This window comes from Lithobates pipiens, unplaced genomic scaffold (genome assembly GCF_037356315.1).
Source record: "Lithobates pipiens isolate NorthernLeopardFrog02 unplaced genomic scaffold, aLitPip1_a1.2 Scaffold_16, whole genome shotgun sequence".
Classification (NCBI taxonomy): Eukaryota; Metazoa; Chordata; class Amphibia; order Anura; family Ranidae; genus Lithobates; species Lithobates pipiens.
In genome coordinates, this window is record NW_027507748.1 from 221,873,688 (window position 1) to 221,891,768 (window position 18,081).

General features: G+C 43.5%; 1 protein-coding gene across 4 annotated transcripts in view; it reads right to left on the reverse strand.

Annotated features, from left to right (window-relative positions):
• The window catches only part of DCAF6 (DDB1 and CUL4 associated factor 6), a 208,167-nt gene that overhangs the window by 9,304 nt on the left and 180,782 nt on the right, over window positions 1-18,081 (reverse strand). For all 4 annotated transcript variants that reach the window (XM_077481106.1, XM_077481105.1, XM_077481103.1 and 1 more), the window contains 4 exons: window positions 15,415-15,553; window positions 13,287-13,443; window positions 11,373-11,461; window positions 3,724-3,829 (listed from right to left, as the gene is read on the reverse strand). In XM_077481106.1, coding sequence (XP_077337232.1) covers window positions 3,724-3,829; window positions 11,373-11,461; window positions 13,287-13,443; window positions 15,415-15,553 — 491 coding nt within the window. The remainder of the gene's footprint in view (window positions 1-3,723; window positions 3,830-11,372; window positions 11,462-13,286; window positions 13,444-15,414; window positions 15,554-18,081) is intronic.

Here is an 18,081-nt window from a genome sequence, read left to right on the forward strand (position 1 = left end):
AGCGTCTTTTGCACCCTGGTGAATGCGACTATACATTCCACTCCTGGCCTCATCACACGTACTCACGAATAGACCATTTCCTGATCCCCCACAGCCAACTAGAAGCGGTCAAGGACACTGACATACCACGCTCCTGTCATCCTGCGGTACGCTCTGACAGACTTTTATAAGGAGCCATGGAGACAGATGTGGCAAAGAAAATAGGACACTACTTCCATACTATCGCCACCACTGACAGTGACGCGGGAGTTGTATTGGAAGCTCACAAAGCTGTGATCTGTGGGGTACTCATCAAACATGGGTCAAGGATCAAACGACAACGATCAGCTCAATAGACCTCTCTCCTAAGCAAATTACAGACATTAGAGACAAGACATAAGCAGACCACAAGAAAATGACCTCAACACCACCTGTAAACATTTCACTGATCTTTTACACTTTAAAGCTAAGGCGGCGCCCCAAATTTGTCGCAAAAAATCCTACCAGTCGGGCAATAAATGCGGGAGACTACTGGCCCAGTCCCTACGTACACAGAAATGAGAAATGGGGAAAAAGGAGGGAGCACCCACAGTGCCACATCCAATATATCAAGGGAAAACAAGACACCGAATAGATATCAACAGGTTGGACTTTTAAGGCATGGAAGCAAATTAGAAAGTAGCAAAAATAGTTTATTAGAAAACATGTCATAACAGTGTTCAAAACAATATAAAAAATCATATAAAATGATACAATTTGTACATTGAGCCCCTGTGCGTCACGTCAACGATTAAGACTCTACTCAACCAGTGGCATACTGGCCTACATTCTTGGTTTGGCAGCTGCAATATTCTTAAAATGACTATTCTCCCCAAATTCCTTTGTCTCTTACAAGCCCTACCTATCTGCATCCCTGCATGCTACTTTAGATAAGTGCAATCAGCATTCATAGAGTTCATATGGGCCTGAAAAAAACTCTGGATCAACCAGAAAATATTTTCCTTCCCTAAACATCACGGAGGTTTGGCAATGCCAGAAAGCCTACTATCATGCTGTACACTTAAGTGGGCTAATAGATTGCTGCTGACACTGTGAAACCAAGCTATGACCTCAACTGGAACAAGCCCAAAGTGAGACCCCCCCTCCATAGAGCCCCGTGGTGCTATTCAGCCCTCCCTATAAATATCAAATGCCATCTCCTGATAGGAAACGCCACAAAAACATGTGCACATCTTATCTCCCAAGCCTCTCGCTCACCCCGAAATGCACACTTATGACCCATACTGGGTAATCCTCAGTTTGAACCAGGCCTTCATGATGTAGTCTTTCGGGGTCTAAGCGCCTCAGGCCTATACCAAGCTTCCCACTTCAGTTCAATGGGACGTTGGAAGACTATCACAGAATTATCAGACCCCACAGGCCCGTTCCGCCTGGACTTTCTAAAATCACTTCAGCTTTGCCACTTCTTAAGATCCATACCGCCTTCTAAACGATCCAAGCCAACCCCTCACAACACTGGTAGAATTCTGTGCAGAAACTGGAGTTTTACTGCACTCTCTCCATCACATACCCCTTTGTTTATTACACACCCAGCAGAGTGCCAGTCCCCAGGCCTCATTAGGTGGGAAAGAGAACTAAACTACCAGTTCAGTGTCAACGACGCCATATCCTCAGATTCACACAAGTCTTCCATCTGTACCAAAACCCGAGAAACCAACTACAAAATCTTATCAAGGTAGTATTATCGAGCCCCTTCGCTACTGCATAAATTTTTCCCTGCATCACCTGGTCTCTATTGGCGCTGCCAGAGAACACGAGGAACCCTGATACATATTTTCTGGTCATGCCCCAGGATTGTGGATTTCTGGAGGGAAGTTCACCAGATAGCAAAAAAACAGACAGACCCCAACATCCCAGATGATCCCGCATTCTTCCTCCTTCACGTGTCCGACATCCCCGAATGCATCTATAAGAAATCAGTGATACGCCACCTTCTCAATGCAGTCAAAGCCTGCATTCCACTTCACTGGAAATCCCCACACTCACTGACCATTGATCTATGGCTCAAAAAAGTAGGCGACATCAATAAAATGGAAGATCTTATTCTCACAGCCCAAAATAGGCAGGACACATACCCCAAAACCTGGAAGCTGTGAAATCTATTTGGATACTCAGACAAGGGCCAGACCCTCAGAGGAGGTAACTGACACCTAAATCATAAATCAGCCCTATACTTTGCGATTTATGCAATGTGACATATTTTCTGGAAAACAAGCTAACCGAAAAGCTCCACGGATCCATGTTAGTGGACCCCCGCCCCCCCTCCCTATACTCCTAATCCTCCTATCTCCCCCCCCCCCTTTCCACAACACCATCTACCTTCTCTCTACCCACTCGCTAATCTATCTCTATCTTCTTCTACTCTTTATTACTTAGAAAAAGGGATTGAGCCCATAGGACTATAACGTACACACATTTCACACTTCAAGAATACAGATAAGTCATTACAGGGCAGGAGAGTACGTGGTAGACCTGCAAGAATTGTACAGCAAGAAAATTTGAACTACAATAAGACTCGGATAGTAATGTCATCACATTCACTATACTCTCCCTGCCTTTATCAGCGCAAACTGTGATAAGATGTTAAATCATGCAAGTCATGTAGCTCCTGTTTTTGTATTTGTATTCCTATTATCTTTACTGTATTGATATATTGTGGTCCTTGTGGACCTCTTTCCCAGAATAAATAAAAAAAAAAAAAAAAAAAATGTTGGCAAGATGAATGCAGTATGTTTTCCAAAAATACTGAACATTTGCATTCATAAGCCAGGAAGCTGCGCATGGCACATACCTGGACATTCAAACATAACAATGATCCAAAACACAAGGCCGAGTCCACCTGTCATTGGCTTCAGCAGAATATAGTGAGGGTTCTGGAGTGCCATCTCAGTCTCCTGACCTCGATATCATTAAGCCACTCTGGGGAGATCTCAAACGTGCAGTTCATGCAAAACAGCCCAAGAATTTACAGGAACCGGAGGCTTTTGCCAAGAGGATTTGCAGCTTTACCATCTGAGAAGATAAAGAGCCTCATCCACAAATACCACAAAAGACTTCAGGCGGTCATTGATGTTAAAGGGGGCAATACAATGTATTAAGAACTGGGGTATGTAAACTTTTGATCAGGGTTATTTGGATAGTTTCTGTTGCCATGATTTAAAAAGAGTAAACACAGTTGATTGATAATAAATGGCTTCAGCCAAACACTAACCATGAGTGAAAGAAAAGTTTGTGTGTCGTCATTCATATTCTCTGAAAAATGGCCAAGAAATCAAATTCTGCCAGAGTATGTAAACTTGTGAGCACAACTGTACACAAAGGATACAAAAGGGTGATAATTTCTATTCCAAAAATATGCAAGGTGACAAAATATTAGATCACCATGTACTGAAATCTGCAAAAAGGATTTTATTTCACTTCTTACCATTTAAATACATCTGTTTTAGATTATACCCTCTAATGAGGTATAATGTATGGATGATAAGGTATTTATAGAGTTTAATTCAATATAAAATGTCTATGATCTAGAGTTACCTCATAAAACAGCATATTTCTTCTATGGTTAAGAATACAAACTTTATTGGTAGCAGGGTTAAGATTAGTGGCTCCTTAGGCGCTGAAGTAAAAAGGAGAATAGCAGCCCAAGAGCTTACACTCCAATATCTAAAAATCTGTACATCTTACCTGCTCTGATATGATTAAGTGATGCCAACATTCGTAGCATAAAAGAGGCAGGCACTGTGATGGTGTTGCGTGTTTCTTCCAGCATCAATTCATTCCTTGACATAATCTGAAACAATGCCAGAAGTTACAAAATATTAAACAGGAATAATGGGAATACAATAAGGAACCAATGAAAAATGGTGAAAGATTATAAAGAAGAAACTAATGGCGGGATGTCGGCCTGTCATTCTTCCAGAGGGCATTAGCATATGAAAAGACAAGGCTACCCTGGAGTACATAGCGCACAAGCATGTGAGTAATAATACAGGCATTCAGGTAACATTCCTTTGGGTAAGGGCCTTACAGTACAAGATATTTTAATGAATGAGGACTGTGTCATCAATAATAAAAAAAAAGATTAAGTCTTGTTTAATTTTGGCATGGAGTGGCACACAATCAAACATTTTGATTTGATGTGCTCTAAACACATGTCCAATCAAAACTAAGGAGTTCCTTAAAAAATAATAACTTATGATGCGCATAGGTGCTCACCTGTACTATAGGTACTGAAGAACTGTACCTTAGTCCGTTTTGCCTATGCAAGCATTTGAATTATTCCTGAAGTATACCTAAAGGTCAACCTTTTTTTACTTTCAGACAGAGTGGAGAGGGATTAGAACACCTGTCTGGTTTTTATTGGTGTTTATTCCCAAATTAGGGAGATCACCCCTCCTTATTTGCCCTGTTTGCCATCATCTCACCAGAGGAAGAATACAGGGGAAATCTTCCATCAGGCCACTAATTCTGGTGACCCAGGTGACAAGGGATTTCCCCTCACTTTCTGTTTTGGCTATGGCACAGGAAGATGAGGGAAATCTCCCCAATGGGACACAGATGGCAAAAAGTCAGGTATTATAACCCCCCCCCCCCTTACTTGGGGGGGAAAAAAGTTTTGCCTTGAGTTTTAACTGACTACCTCACCAGCACTCGCCTTTGAAGTATTTGTTCTCATCAGTCATCCAGTAGGAATGCTGTGCTGTCATTCTAGCTTTATCTGAGCTGAAGTGGCTGTCTATGTACCTCTGCTGGAGTGATAGGGGCTTGGAAGACTAGTACAGAAATTGGGGCGCCCACAGGCACAAGAGTAATTCCCCTGGGAAAACTGGAAGAGCCCAGTACCTCCTGATTTCAGTGGATCTAGTTTGTCTGGCCATGGACTGGGAAGGCAAAGAGTCCGGCCGTGTCTGTGCCACCTGGGAGTGGTCGCTCTAGGGGTACTCTTAGTAAAACTTGGGTGTGGGGGACCTAATTGTGTGAACAGGCACATGGTCACAGTCACTAAAGCTTTTTTTTCTGCACTGGGCCTTTTAGGTCTGGGCCCATTTTTGTTTTCCAGGCCTCAGGGCCCATCCGCCCACCAGTGCATTGCCCCCATCCGCTACTGCATTGCCCTCCAATGTTTGTCACTTTTAGTTTTTGTGCATTTTTTTTCTCTCACTATGATGAAGGGTGAAAGTCCTTGGACTTGCCCTAACGTCTAGGGGGCCTTCCTTACCCTTGTCCCTAGGGTGTCTCTTCAGGAGAACCCCTTGACCAAGTATTTGATGGTCGGCTTCAGCTAACCTGGAAGAACAGGGTCTGCCAGGCCTTTTGGCTAAGCAGACCATTGGAACCCTATGTCCCTGTCAGGAGCCTTGCACCCTGTGGGATCAGGGAGAGGTCCTAGCCCTTCAAAGGGGGTGGACTAAAGCACACCCTTAAGTGCACTTTTTGTGCGTGTTTTACATGCATGTTTTTCGTACACTTAATGGTTCTTTCGTTTTAGTTTTTTGCACCACTGCGGATAAAAAAATAAATAAATAATATTAAAAAAAAAAAAAAAAAACAGCATGCTACACCTCCTTTCTTTCCAAGCCAGTTTTCAATACTGATAGTGTAACTGATTCTCAGTCATCTGTAGTGCACCCCAATACATTTTAGACCTATTTTTGAGACAAATAAAGTTTTCTTTTGGTAGCATTTAATAACCACATTTTTTTTACTATACGATAGTAAAAGATTAAACATTTTGGAAATAAATGTTCCCCTTACTTTGTAATATCTTGGCATTTTTTTTTAATAACAAACACTCCCAAAATGACCCCTTTTTGGAAAGTGGACACCCCATGAGGTTTTTATTTATAACTTTTTGGGGAAATGAAGAAACATGCTGGTATTGAGGTGGTTAAGGTGCATTTAGCTTTTAAAAATCACCCACTGAAGCCAAGTTTTCATTATTGGAAGAAAGTTCCCAGGAGGATTAAATTGCATTGTGTACAATGGCTAAATGACATGAATAAACATGAGACACTTTTAATCCATCCCAAAACAATCCCACAAACATTGGTTGTTAGTGGCATTTTAAAACCCCTACCCTCCATCACTGGCAGCTAGCGGAAACGTAACCCCCTCCAAAACAATCCCACAATCATTGGTGGCAAGTGACATTTTAAAACCACTACCCCCACTATTGTTTTTTTATTGGCACTTTAATTCCCTCACAAAACAATCCCACAACACTGGGGGTCAGTGGGATTTAAAAAAGAAAAAAAATCTTGAATTGCATCCTTCTCTGCTGCAGCCTAGAGGACTGACTTAATTGTGAGAGGGAGGGACAGGCTTGCCAGTGTAAACAGTACTATGCATTTATGATCACTGATTGACCATCACAGTGAGCACAAGGCACAGAGCTGATCAGAGCAGCCCTCTGCCTTCTGTCTATACTCTAAGGACTGCAAGAGCCGTGGAATTTTATGTGCTTGGGTACACAAAAGGGCCATTTTCAATGGCCTGCCATAAAAAAACTCCCTCCAGTGGCCATTTCACTACAACAGCTGGTAGGGGGGTGGTAAAGTTACTTCCTCATGTAAAACGATATAAAGCTCTGGAGGATACGGGCAATTCCTTGGGCCCTATCAAACAATTCAGAGAATTTTCTGGTCTACAGATAAACTGGGATAAATCTCAGATTCTCCCATTAGACATTGGACACCCCCCCCCCCCACCCCTCCCACTGCACAGCAAGCCAACTTACCATTACTATGCACAAGTCAATTCAAATATCAAATGCTCAAATTGAAAACTCAAATCTGGTCTCGACTTCCCCTAGGGGTTAAGTGGCATATTAATCAGGTAAAGATGATACTGCTGCCTAAACTTTTGCATATTTTGGCACTCTCCCATTTATTTACCACTTGGTATATTCAAATCAATGGACTCCATCCTCAATTATTTTGTCTGGGCACACTCTAGACAAACTCTCCTGGCAGGCCCTTAAAAACCCTGCAGATATGGGGAGGTACTGCTCGGCTCGATCTCCACTCTAACTAGACGGCCGCCCAGCAGTGGAATACTAACTAGGGGGCAGGGGGTGCGGTCCGCCCTGGGTGCCACACATTGGGGGGTGTCAGGCGGCTCTCCTGTATGAAACAGTGAGAGCGGGACGGGCTTGGTAGTGCAGCCGTGATGTGACATGCTGAGCAGGGAGACCTCAGGCAGACTGACCCATTGTCATAATGCTCTCACTCTCTGTTAAATTCTAACAGCCCAGTGAGTACAACTCCCCCCTCCCCTCCCTCCACAGAGATGGAAGAGGCTGCATTGGCTCTGCCCCCTCCCTCCCATGTGTCCCATCCATGCTCCGTGCAGCCCGTGTGCTGAGCTGTGCTGCATCTGAAAGGAACGTGGAGGCGGGAACATTTAAACAGTGTGAGCAAGAACATCCAAGTGAGTTATCAGCACTGTCCCTGTGCCCAGACTCTGCCCTCTCTCCCAAATCTCATTCACTCCCCCTCTTTCCTCTGTTGTCCTGAGTCTTTCCATCATGTTCCTCATCATGTTTCTTTACCAGGGTTTACACTAGTGTGTTCATAGACATTGCATGTGATTCGCACCGAATTGCTGTGCAAATCACATGCATTGTCTGTGCGATGCAAATTCAGCCATACAAACTGTATGGCTGAAATCGCATTTGCACCAAAATGGTGAGGGACCCTTTTTTTGGTCTGCACTGGAATTGGATTGGATGGGTGTTTACACATATACAATCCGATTCCTGCACCATTTCACAGTTCTCAATGCGATTTGAAAACCGATCTGGGGATGTCATTAATTTTACATTGACACCCGTAGCAGCTTGCAAAGGGCAGCGTGAACAGCCAACAAGCAACATGCAATGCAGGAATCCACACTGGAATCTTGACGATTCCTGCATCGCATATATGTGAACCAGGACTCAAGTGGGTTCACACTGATGAGCTGTGGTTCAGTTGCCTCAATTTTCACTACAGTCCCACAGACTTCTATTAGGTTACACATTTTTGCAACATTTTCTGAAAGCACACCAAACGTCCTCTATACTGAATTTTCAGAAAACACAGTAAAATTAAACAAGCTAATAAACGTCTGTGGAACTGCAGCTAAAAATGAGGATTAAATGCAGAAAAACTGCATATACCCCAGCACTGCGACAAACTCCAGGACACCAGTGTGAACCCAAGGGCTTCAGGGTGCTGTGTAATGTAAAGGGGTCCTGAGGTGCAGGGGGTTGTGAAATTTAAAGGAGTCCAGAGGTGCAGGGTGCTGTGTAATGTAAAGGGGTCCAGAGGTGCAGGTTGCTGTGTAATGTAAATGGGTCCAGAGGTGCAGGGTGCCGTGTAATGTAAAGGGGTCCTGAGGTGCAGGGTGCCATGTAATGTAAAGGGGTCCAGAGGTGCAGGGTGCTGTGTAATGTAAAGGGGTCCAGAGGTGCAGGGTGCTGTGTAAATGTAAAGGGGTCCAGAGGTGCAGGGGGCTGTGTAATGTAAAGGGGTCCAGGAGGTGCAGAGGGTTTTTTAATGTAAAGGTGTCCTGAGGTGCAGGGTGCTGTGTAACGTAAAGGGACCCTGAGGTTCAGGGGGTTGTGTAATGTAAATGGGAGCAGAGGTGCAGGGTGCTCTGTAATGTAAATGTGTCCAAAGGTGCAGGGGGTTTTGTAATGTAAAGGTGTCCTGAGGTGCACAATGTTGTGTAATGTAAAGGGGTCTAGAGGTGCAGGGGGCTGTGTAATGTAAAGGGGTCCAGAGGTGCAGAGGGCTGTGTAATGTAAAGGGGTCCAGAGGTGCAGGGTGCTGTGTAATGTAAAGGGGTACAGAGGTGCAGGGTGCTGTGTAATGTAAAGGGGTCCACAGGTGCAGGGTGCTGTGTAATGTAAAGGGGTCCACAGGTGCAGGGTGCTGTGTAATGTAAAGGGGTCCACAGGTGCAGGGTGCTGTGTAATGTAAAGGGGTCCACAGGTGCAGGGTGCTGTGTAATGTAAAGGGGTCCACAGGTGCAGGGTGCTGTGTAATGTAAAGGGGTCCACAGGTGCAGGGTGCTGTGTAATGTAAAAGGGGTCCAGGAGGCGCAGAGGGTTTGTAATGTAAATGTGTCCTGAGGTACAGGGGGTAATGTAATGTAAAGGGGTCTAGAGGTACAGGGGGTTGTGTAATGTAAAGGGCTCCAGAGGTGCAGGCTGCTGTGTAATGTAAAGGGGTCCAGAGGTGCAGGGGGTTGTGTAATGTAAAGGGGTCCAGAGGTTCAGGGGTTGTGTAATGTAAAGGGATCCAGAGCTGCGGGGGGCTGTGCAATGTAAAGGGGTACAGTGCAGTGTTTTTACATTTTAAAGTGGGGGGGTGCCAGATATAGGAGTCGCCCCGGGTGCCGAATGCTCTAGGTATGCCCCTGCTGCCCAGCTTTCCCATTTGTTTTTTTTATCTTGATAAAGAGCGTTCCTTAGCTTTAGCATTCACAGAGCCCCTGGCCTCACTATACGCCCCTTTAAAAAATTTTAATTAGAGATAACTTAATGTATTGGGGGCCAGCGAGGTATGGTCTATCACCATTCTAAAATATGGGACATCACGTTACGAAAACTACAAGCTCCTAGTACTCATGCCCACACACCAGTATGGGACAACCCTAATCTCCCAGTACTACTTACAATCCCTGACGAAACTGTGGATTGCCCGTGGGGTTTTATTTCTCTTTTAAATATTTGATAGTAATGGAGTTAGGTCCTTTCAGGATCTCAGATCATCATTTAATTTGCCAAACTTTATGCTCTTCTGATTCCTCCAGCTTTGCCACGCACTGTGTACCCAGTTCAGGGACTCTATCCCTGATGCAACTCCACTATATCTATAGGAAATCTCCTAGGGCACTGATCACAAAAAGTTAATATCCGCATTTTACAGTTGCCTTCTCCAACCTACAGCAGCAGAACTGACCCTCCAAATTAAAACAAAGTGGGATGGGGACTTTGGGGAGCTGGAGGATGATGAGTGGGAAGATGCCCTGGCATCTTGTAAACTGGTCTCCCCAAAGTTATTTGACAGACGCACGCAGATATATATACTTCACAAATCCTACATTACTCCTATCCGCTTATCTAAATATAAACAAAACCAGGATTCCTCTTGTCCTAGATGTGGAGAGTCTGTGGGCACGTTTTACCACATATTATGGACGCGCCTGATCATTCAAGGCTACTGGACACAGATTGTGCAGTTCCTGCATGATCACATGGGCTCACCCTTGACCCTATGCCCCAAGTAGTGTTTACTGGTAATACTACCTGGTCAAGAAAGCAATCAACACACTTTCCTACAGGAAACCCTGTTTGTGGGCAGATTAATGATAGCAAGAGTATGGCTCCAGACCTCCCCACCTACACTGAGTGACTGGTAACTAGTCCTTACCCTATAAACAAGTTATATATAAGCACAGAAAATGCCCCGTCAAATACCTCAAAATATGGGATTGTTGGCTGGATGCGGCATTTACTTGTACAGGAAAAGAACCCATAGCAAATTGATTAGCTGCATTACAAGCATTGTACTTTGCTTATTTGGTCCACTGTCATTATTCAGGGACATTGAACACCTCTGAGCCAATCTCTTTGTCTTATACCCATGGATGTTCTGTATCTCATATCCTTCCTGAGTGTTGATTCTAATTTCATGTGTTAGACAATTGAATCAATATTGTTGTTCTTACCTCTGTACTTGTCTTTTATTTTCCAATAAAAGTTTGTCGGGTAAAAAAAAAAAAAAAAAAAAAAAACACAATATAAAGCTGGAATAAAGTGCAAACTTTCTGTATACTTAAACACTGGGCCATTCTGGCTTGCGATGGAGCTTGCCCAATTCCACACCGCTACAGATGTGGATTGATGATGATGGACCGCACCCCCCCCCTTCCTCCCCGGGCCAATATAAATGTACAGTATTTGAGGCAGAGGGGAGCAGCAAAGAGCTATCATTTTCATTATAATCAGCCTGTTAAAATTACCTCTTTATGTCTACATTGTATCTCTAACCCTGCTAGGAGCTTAAGATTAATTTAGTACAAAGAACTCTGAGGGCCGGTTCACACCAGAACGCGGTGTAGGAAATGTGTGTTCTGTGATTGTTTCCTGCACTGCATTCAACATGCACTGCTATTACAATCTCCTGTGGGTACAAGTACATTGTAAACACAATGCATTTGCAGACACCAGATGGCATGGTACCACAGTACCCGTTAATTTGTTATGGCTTGTTAGCACTGCAGGGCCTGTGGACCGTGTGCTTGTGCGATTCTGCTGTGAAGCAGCTCTAAATGATTCGTCTTACCTCTTCAGCCAGTGCCCAGTTGAAAGATTTGTCTTCTTCAAGTGGTGACCATATCTTGATATTGTAGTCTATTCCAGATGATGCTAAAACTGTATCCAGAAATTTAGTTAGAGGTTGCAGACACAACACCCAATAGTTTTACATTATATATGCCAAGCAAATCATTTCAATTATTCAACAGCATGTGGTGTCTTAATTCAGCCTTATAAGTGCTCAAAATGAACTGATATTTGACCGATTTCATGTTTTCAATAATTGGGGGGAAAATAACAATTTATTTAATATCATACTCTTAGACGAAACCTGCATTAAATCCCTAAGAAGCCTCTTTAATGGAGAAGTGTAGGACTGAAAAAAACAAAACCAAAAAAACAATTATGCTCACCTAGATGGCTGCAGCATCAGTCCAATGCTGCAGCTGTCCCCTGTCCCTCTGCTGATCACCCAGTTCTCAGTCTTCACTTGAGTGTGCTTAGCCTCTCAGTGCGCCGCTGACAACCTGATCTAGCTGCTTGCGCCCCCTCCACAGCCTGGTGCTCCAGGGAGCACTGGAGGGGCAGAGCAGAGAGCTGGTTAATTACAGTTGCCGCTCTCTGCTCTGCCCCTCCAGTGCTCCCTGGAGCACCAGGCTGTGGAGGGGGCGCAAGCAGCTAGATCAGGTTGTCAGCGGCGCACTGAGAGGCTAAGCACACTGCCAGTCAGGCATCTGGGCAGATCCCAACATTATTGTCTAGGTCTCTGCAGAGCCTGGACTGCCTCTGTGACATCAGCCAACAGCAGACTTTAGCTCTCTGTCAGCTGAATCTAGGTCACAGGAGTGCAGAAATAAGTGCTCTCCTGTGACCCAGAAGACAAGTATGACCATAAAGGCTTAAAGTTAAAGCTTTAAGACGAGGACTGAAAGGGGGTAGCTAGAGATGTGGGGAGGTTGCATGACAGCAACATTCAAACTATGATGGGGACAGCTTTATGGAAAGGCCAGGTAACAAAGCCATAGTTGCCCATATAGCAAATGTATAACCCAACAAATCAAATTTTACATAGGAAGATATTTTAAACATAGTATGGCACATGTACTGTATTTCATGGCATTCCTTATAAATAGTTAAGTATGCCCATTTCCCACATTAGTCTTGCATGCACAAGGTGGTGGGTGGTATTTTTGTTGTTGTTAGTAATCTGCACCTGCTTGAACCTTTTGGGAAAAAAGCCAGATACCTGATAGTTCAAATATTCAAGGAAAGACTTTCACCAGGGAAGCTTCTGGCAACTTTTGATCAGTCACTTGATGTGACCTGTAAAACTGAGCTACTGACAAACTCCACAACAAGAAGCAATTTGTGATGCGACTGTATGAAGTATAAACTAGTATACAATCACATTCAAAATGCACATTAATCTCATTAAAGCAGAAACAGCAGCATTTGCTGACCAACTCATGCAGATATACTGGGGCAGGTTGGCATCGCTGCACGAATTGCCACTTCTGGGCATAGATAGCCGCAGTATCCGCGGATATCTACGCCATATCCGGCGCCTCCGCCCAACACCACCCCTGCTGTCTTCTGGGAGACACACAGGTCCCAGAAGACAGCAGGGACCAGTGGGATTGTACATGCGCAGTAGGAGTAGGGAACCAGGCTGTGAAGATAGCGGCTCCTCCACCCGAGAGACAGATCGGCTTCAGGTGCCGACATCGCTGGCGCCATGGACAGGTAAGTGTCCATATTCTCAGTTGCAGTATTTATAGCTGCTGACGAAAAAAAAAAAAAGAAAAAATTCGGTTGAACTTTGCTTTAAGCTTTGATAAATGAAGTGCCGCCTGTAGCTCTCAAAACAGATCACAGTATGTGTTTGTGAAGAGGGATCCAAGACTAAATTTTTTAATCTGACAGCTATAAAAGAAAAACTTACTTGGATCATATGGATGTGGTTGAACACAATTAACCACATGGTTGTCTGCTTCTAAGAGCATTAGATGCTCAGCCGTGTGTCGATCCCAAATAAAGATGTGACCACAGTCTGACCCGCTTACGACAAAGTTTTTACCCCAGAAGCCAGCCTCTTTGATCTGAAAAAAAATCATTTTAAAAATTTAAAATAGGCATAACAGGTTTTTGGAATACACAAAGTCAAAGTGGGACTTGGAAATCAAAATAAAAGCTTCCTAAAATGCTAGATGATTGGAAGTCAATGCTGACCCTTGTAGACCCTAGATACAGTATGCCAATGTGTTTTCTAAGTTTTGCCCGATTTAACTGATCCTTTTATTTGTTTCATGTCAGTAACTCAAAGTACCAAAGCCAGCAAACCAGCCATGAGCTTAAACCCCTTTAAGTTCATGGCTGCAATGCTGCATTGTTTGGTTATATCCTTAATTGTTGCTATGTATGATGGATGATGTCAAAAACATTTTTGAAGCCAGACCTCATATTTAAAAATTCTGTGAAATGTTAAATTATTTTGTATAATTAAAATACATTTTATATACCAACGCATTGTCATTGATCATTCATTTGTGATGCTCAAAAACCCCTGGGTGAACTATCCTGTTCTTTTATTATTGAGGTGTAGAGCCTCCCTACTCTATATGTGTTTCTCGATATTTACTAATAGAAGGCAATTTGTCACCATAAATGCTAACAGACTAAATCCTGTTTAAAGAAAGAAAAAAAAAAAAGGGGGGGGGGGGTGGTGAGAGGATCATGGAGCCTGGAGTTGGGCTTTAAGGCGTTGCAAGTTCAAATCTCAGAGCCAATACATCCAGTCAAGAACCTTTGGCTCATATGATGTCATTAGTCTGCTGCATTTCTTTGTGAACATGGCCAAGAACTGCCCAGACACCATATTTACATAATTCTGTCAATCAGTCACCATCTAAGCCAGAAGTAGATGCTGGCCCTGGTTTATGCTTAAATCATTTAAAGCACCTGGGGTGAAAACTAGATGAAGGCAATAATGTTACAGTCCACTTAGAACTAATATAGTCCAATCACGAAACAAGTAGATCACTTCAAGGAAAATGTGAGGGGAGGAAATGGAATCTAGATTATAAGAGTCATGAGCGGAGTATGAATGGATATCCTTAAAACAGGAGTCATCAACCCGCTTTCCTTTGCAGCGAAACGGGAGACCTCCATAGCTTTTCTTTGGTGTCCAATGGGAACACTCACATAGGGAACACAGGACCACTCACACCTGATACAGAGCTGGAGGACAGGTGACAGAGACTGAAGATGGCAGAGAAGGGGTCTTCCGGCCTCGTAGCGATCATTGTATTTGCAAATGTGATTATAATGGCATGATTTGCTGATGAACCATTGATTATTCCCTATGTGAGTGTTCCCATTGGACAGCAAAGAAAAGCCATACAGGTCTCCTGTTTCGCTGCAAAGGAAAGAGGGTTGGTGACACCTATCTTAGGGATATTCCATCATACTGAGCTCACAAATCTTATAATCTAGAGTCCATTTCCTCTGGTGAGCGACTATCTCATATTATATGGTGGAGGCGCTCCTGGGTGTTACAACTTTTTATAAGCTATTTTTTCATATATGCTGAACACTTAATCCCTCACATTTTCCTTGGCATGAGCTACTAGTTTCATGATTGGATTATATCACTTCTAATTGGGCTGTAACATTTATGGGACTTTTGTCATTTTAGCACAGCAATTTACTGTTTGTATATGCAGTTTACCATCTTATACATATTGTTTTTGCCAGTGGCTTTCTAATTTGGGTTCATCTGCTTGATAACTTTGAAATTTAACTAGATGAAGGTATTGTCAGGGAAAATACTGTGATCTTTGTAAGGGGTAATAAATACTTGTACACGTTACACATGCACATTAGCGAGCATGCTTGAACGTAACATGAGAAAATATCCAATGCTAGGTCCACCTGAATCAAAGCACCAAAGATGTCCCATTTATATTGGCAGACAGATAACAGACAGCTATGATTGTTTGTGCTATAAATTATCACCAGAACACAGGACTTCTCTTTCTGTATATAGTCAGCCTTTGGAAACATCTTCCTACCATAGTCCGGGAATTCCGATGCCCCTTGAACAGGATTTTAGGGGATGGTTGACGAACATTTTGCATATCCAATTCTTCCAGTTCTTTTCTCTCTTTTCTTCTTCTAAACAGCTCTTGAATTCGAGCTGCAGCAGATCTCCTAGAAAACAAATAAAATATTTCAGAAAACTAACATAGTATATTGTCTTTTACCACCATAGCTATTGCTGTACTAATTGGAATACATTAATAAAGTAGGGAATTGTAATGGCTTGTGGGCATATTGATTAATACGGAACAAAAACAAAGAAATGTTAAACCGCTTCTATTAACTAGATGCTTGGTTGGTTCCAGTTGGCTATTTAATGTCACTCTGTAACAATGATGGGTCTATATGAGCTTGGGTCCACCGGAACCTTACCAGGTTTTAAAATTAACATGATGTTGGCTTTGGACATAGATGGAGGTAGTACCTGTTGCTCCCTAGCTGCATTAAACCCCCCCAGCAATTTAGGTAGAAGGATTCCCGCATATGGTTTGTAAATTTACATGGGCAGACCGTCCTCTCCAGGGGCCTTACAATTAGGAAACTCATTGAGTGCCGTTTGCAGCTCCTCTAAAGTAATTGGCATGTTAAAGGCTCTCCTCTGCTCATCTGTGAGTTGTGAGAAGTTGATGCCATTTAAATAGCCTGTCAAGTCTTCAGGTTTTGTATAGAAGCTTGTGAATTCCTGCAAGAGTTTATCCAGGGAGTGCACTAGTTTTCCCTCTGTTGTTCTAATAGCTCCAATAGAAGGAGAACATTGCTGGGAATTAGCAATCCTAGCCAGAAGGCGACCCGTGCTCTCACCCTCCTCAAAGAATGCAAACCTAGAAAAGAACCTCTATTCTCCGCCGTGGAGGACAACAGCTGCTCATACGCTGACTGATCAGACTGCCATGCCTCCCTGAGTCAGTAGGGCCCTGCACATATTGCATCTCCAATGCATGTACCCGTTTCTCCAACTCCTCCCTCAGTCCAGAGGAATGTCACTTAACCTTAGTAATTTCTGTAATGAGTCCCCTCAAATATGCCTTAAATGCTTCCCACTGGGCTAGAGTGGAGGCGGCAGAATCCTGATTAGTAAAGAACTTGCGCGTGCTCTGCTCCATCCCCTCGTGAGATAAAAAGAACTTCAGTCAGAAGGCATTACATTTCCAGGGTGCCCTAGGCAGCCTAGACAGTGGGGACACATGTGAATGGTCACAACGCAGGGTTTATACAAGACCTCCGAGATGGATGGGAGCATGGCCAAGTTGCCCGCTGCCAGGTCAATTCTGGACAAAGTACCATGTGTATTGGAAAAACAGGAAACTGCTTAGCCAAAGGGTTATTATGCCTCCATATATCTACCCAACCCACCTCATTGAGCAACCTTAGCAGTGGAGATCCCCCTCAATGCGATAGGAGACCCAGAGACTGGGTCCATGGAAGGGCTCAACCAGCAATTGAAATCTCCCACTATCAACAGCAAGTCGGATCTACCCTCCAAATATGACAACAGGAACAGGATTGCTACTGCAAAAGGAGGAGGTAGATATATGCAAGCAAGAATACATTGTAGTGATTCAATACGACAGTACAAAAAAATAAAACGTCCTTCAGAGTCTATACATACATCAAACTCCTGGAAGTCTATAGAGCTATGCACCAGTATGTTCACAACTCTGGAAAATGAAGTGTGAGTGGAGTGGTACACCATTCATTAGGACATACTAAGATATTACAGGTATTTCAGCCATTGGGGATAACTGGAGAGGGACAAAAATAGTGTCACAATGTCAGTGGTATACCTATAAAAATCTTCTTGGGAACACAAGGACACAGGAACTAACATGACTGGATGAACCTCGATTGGAAAAACTTGTAGGGAAAGCTTTCCACCCTCTCCTCGCCCATAAAAGGGCTGATATCACAAGCTGAAAACAACACGGCACAACAGTGCCAACTCTTGCATAGTGGTAGGTCCAGACTCATCTACCCTCTAGACAAAGCCTGCAGTGTATAAAAGGCATGTAAAAAAAAATAAAAAAATAAAAACACCACAAGGCCGTCAACAAGTCAGGCCAAAGTAACCCAGAAGTTAAACCGAAAAAAATTGATTTTTTTTCTGTACTTTTCGCATAGATCAACTCACAGAATAGCTCATGGTTCCAAGAATGATATCATGTCTTCCAGCAGAACAAAAACTTAATTGGCAAATTGGAAATAAAAGGGGGAAGTTTCCTTACAGAGCCTATAGAGAGTTTTAAGCAAACCAGGACCAGGCGCCCGAGCTTGTAGGTGTATGCCAAGTTTAATTTACCACCTTCATCCTCTCTGCGATGGTGTAGGGTCTTGTTCATTATGGTTGAGCCAGGTAGCAGCTTCTTGGGCTGATTCAAAGAACTGTGCCTGCCGGTTAACGATAACCATAAGCTTTTCAGGGTACACCATTTCATAATTGCAGTATCCTCAATTGCCTTTTCACATCTGAGAACTTGGCATGGCATCTCTGCACTTCCACAATGAAGTCTGGATAAAAGGATACCCTGGTGCCATTAAACTGAACATTTGCTCGCTCCCGGGCACATCTCGGCACTGCTTCCCTGTCCTTGTAATGTAAGAAGAAATGGGCCAGGATCAGTCTTGGCATTGGGGGGGCTAGC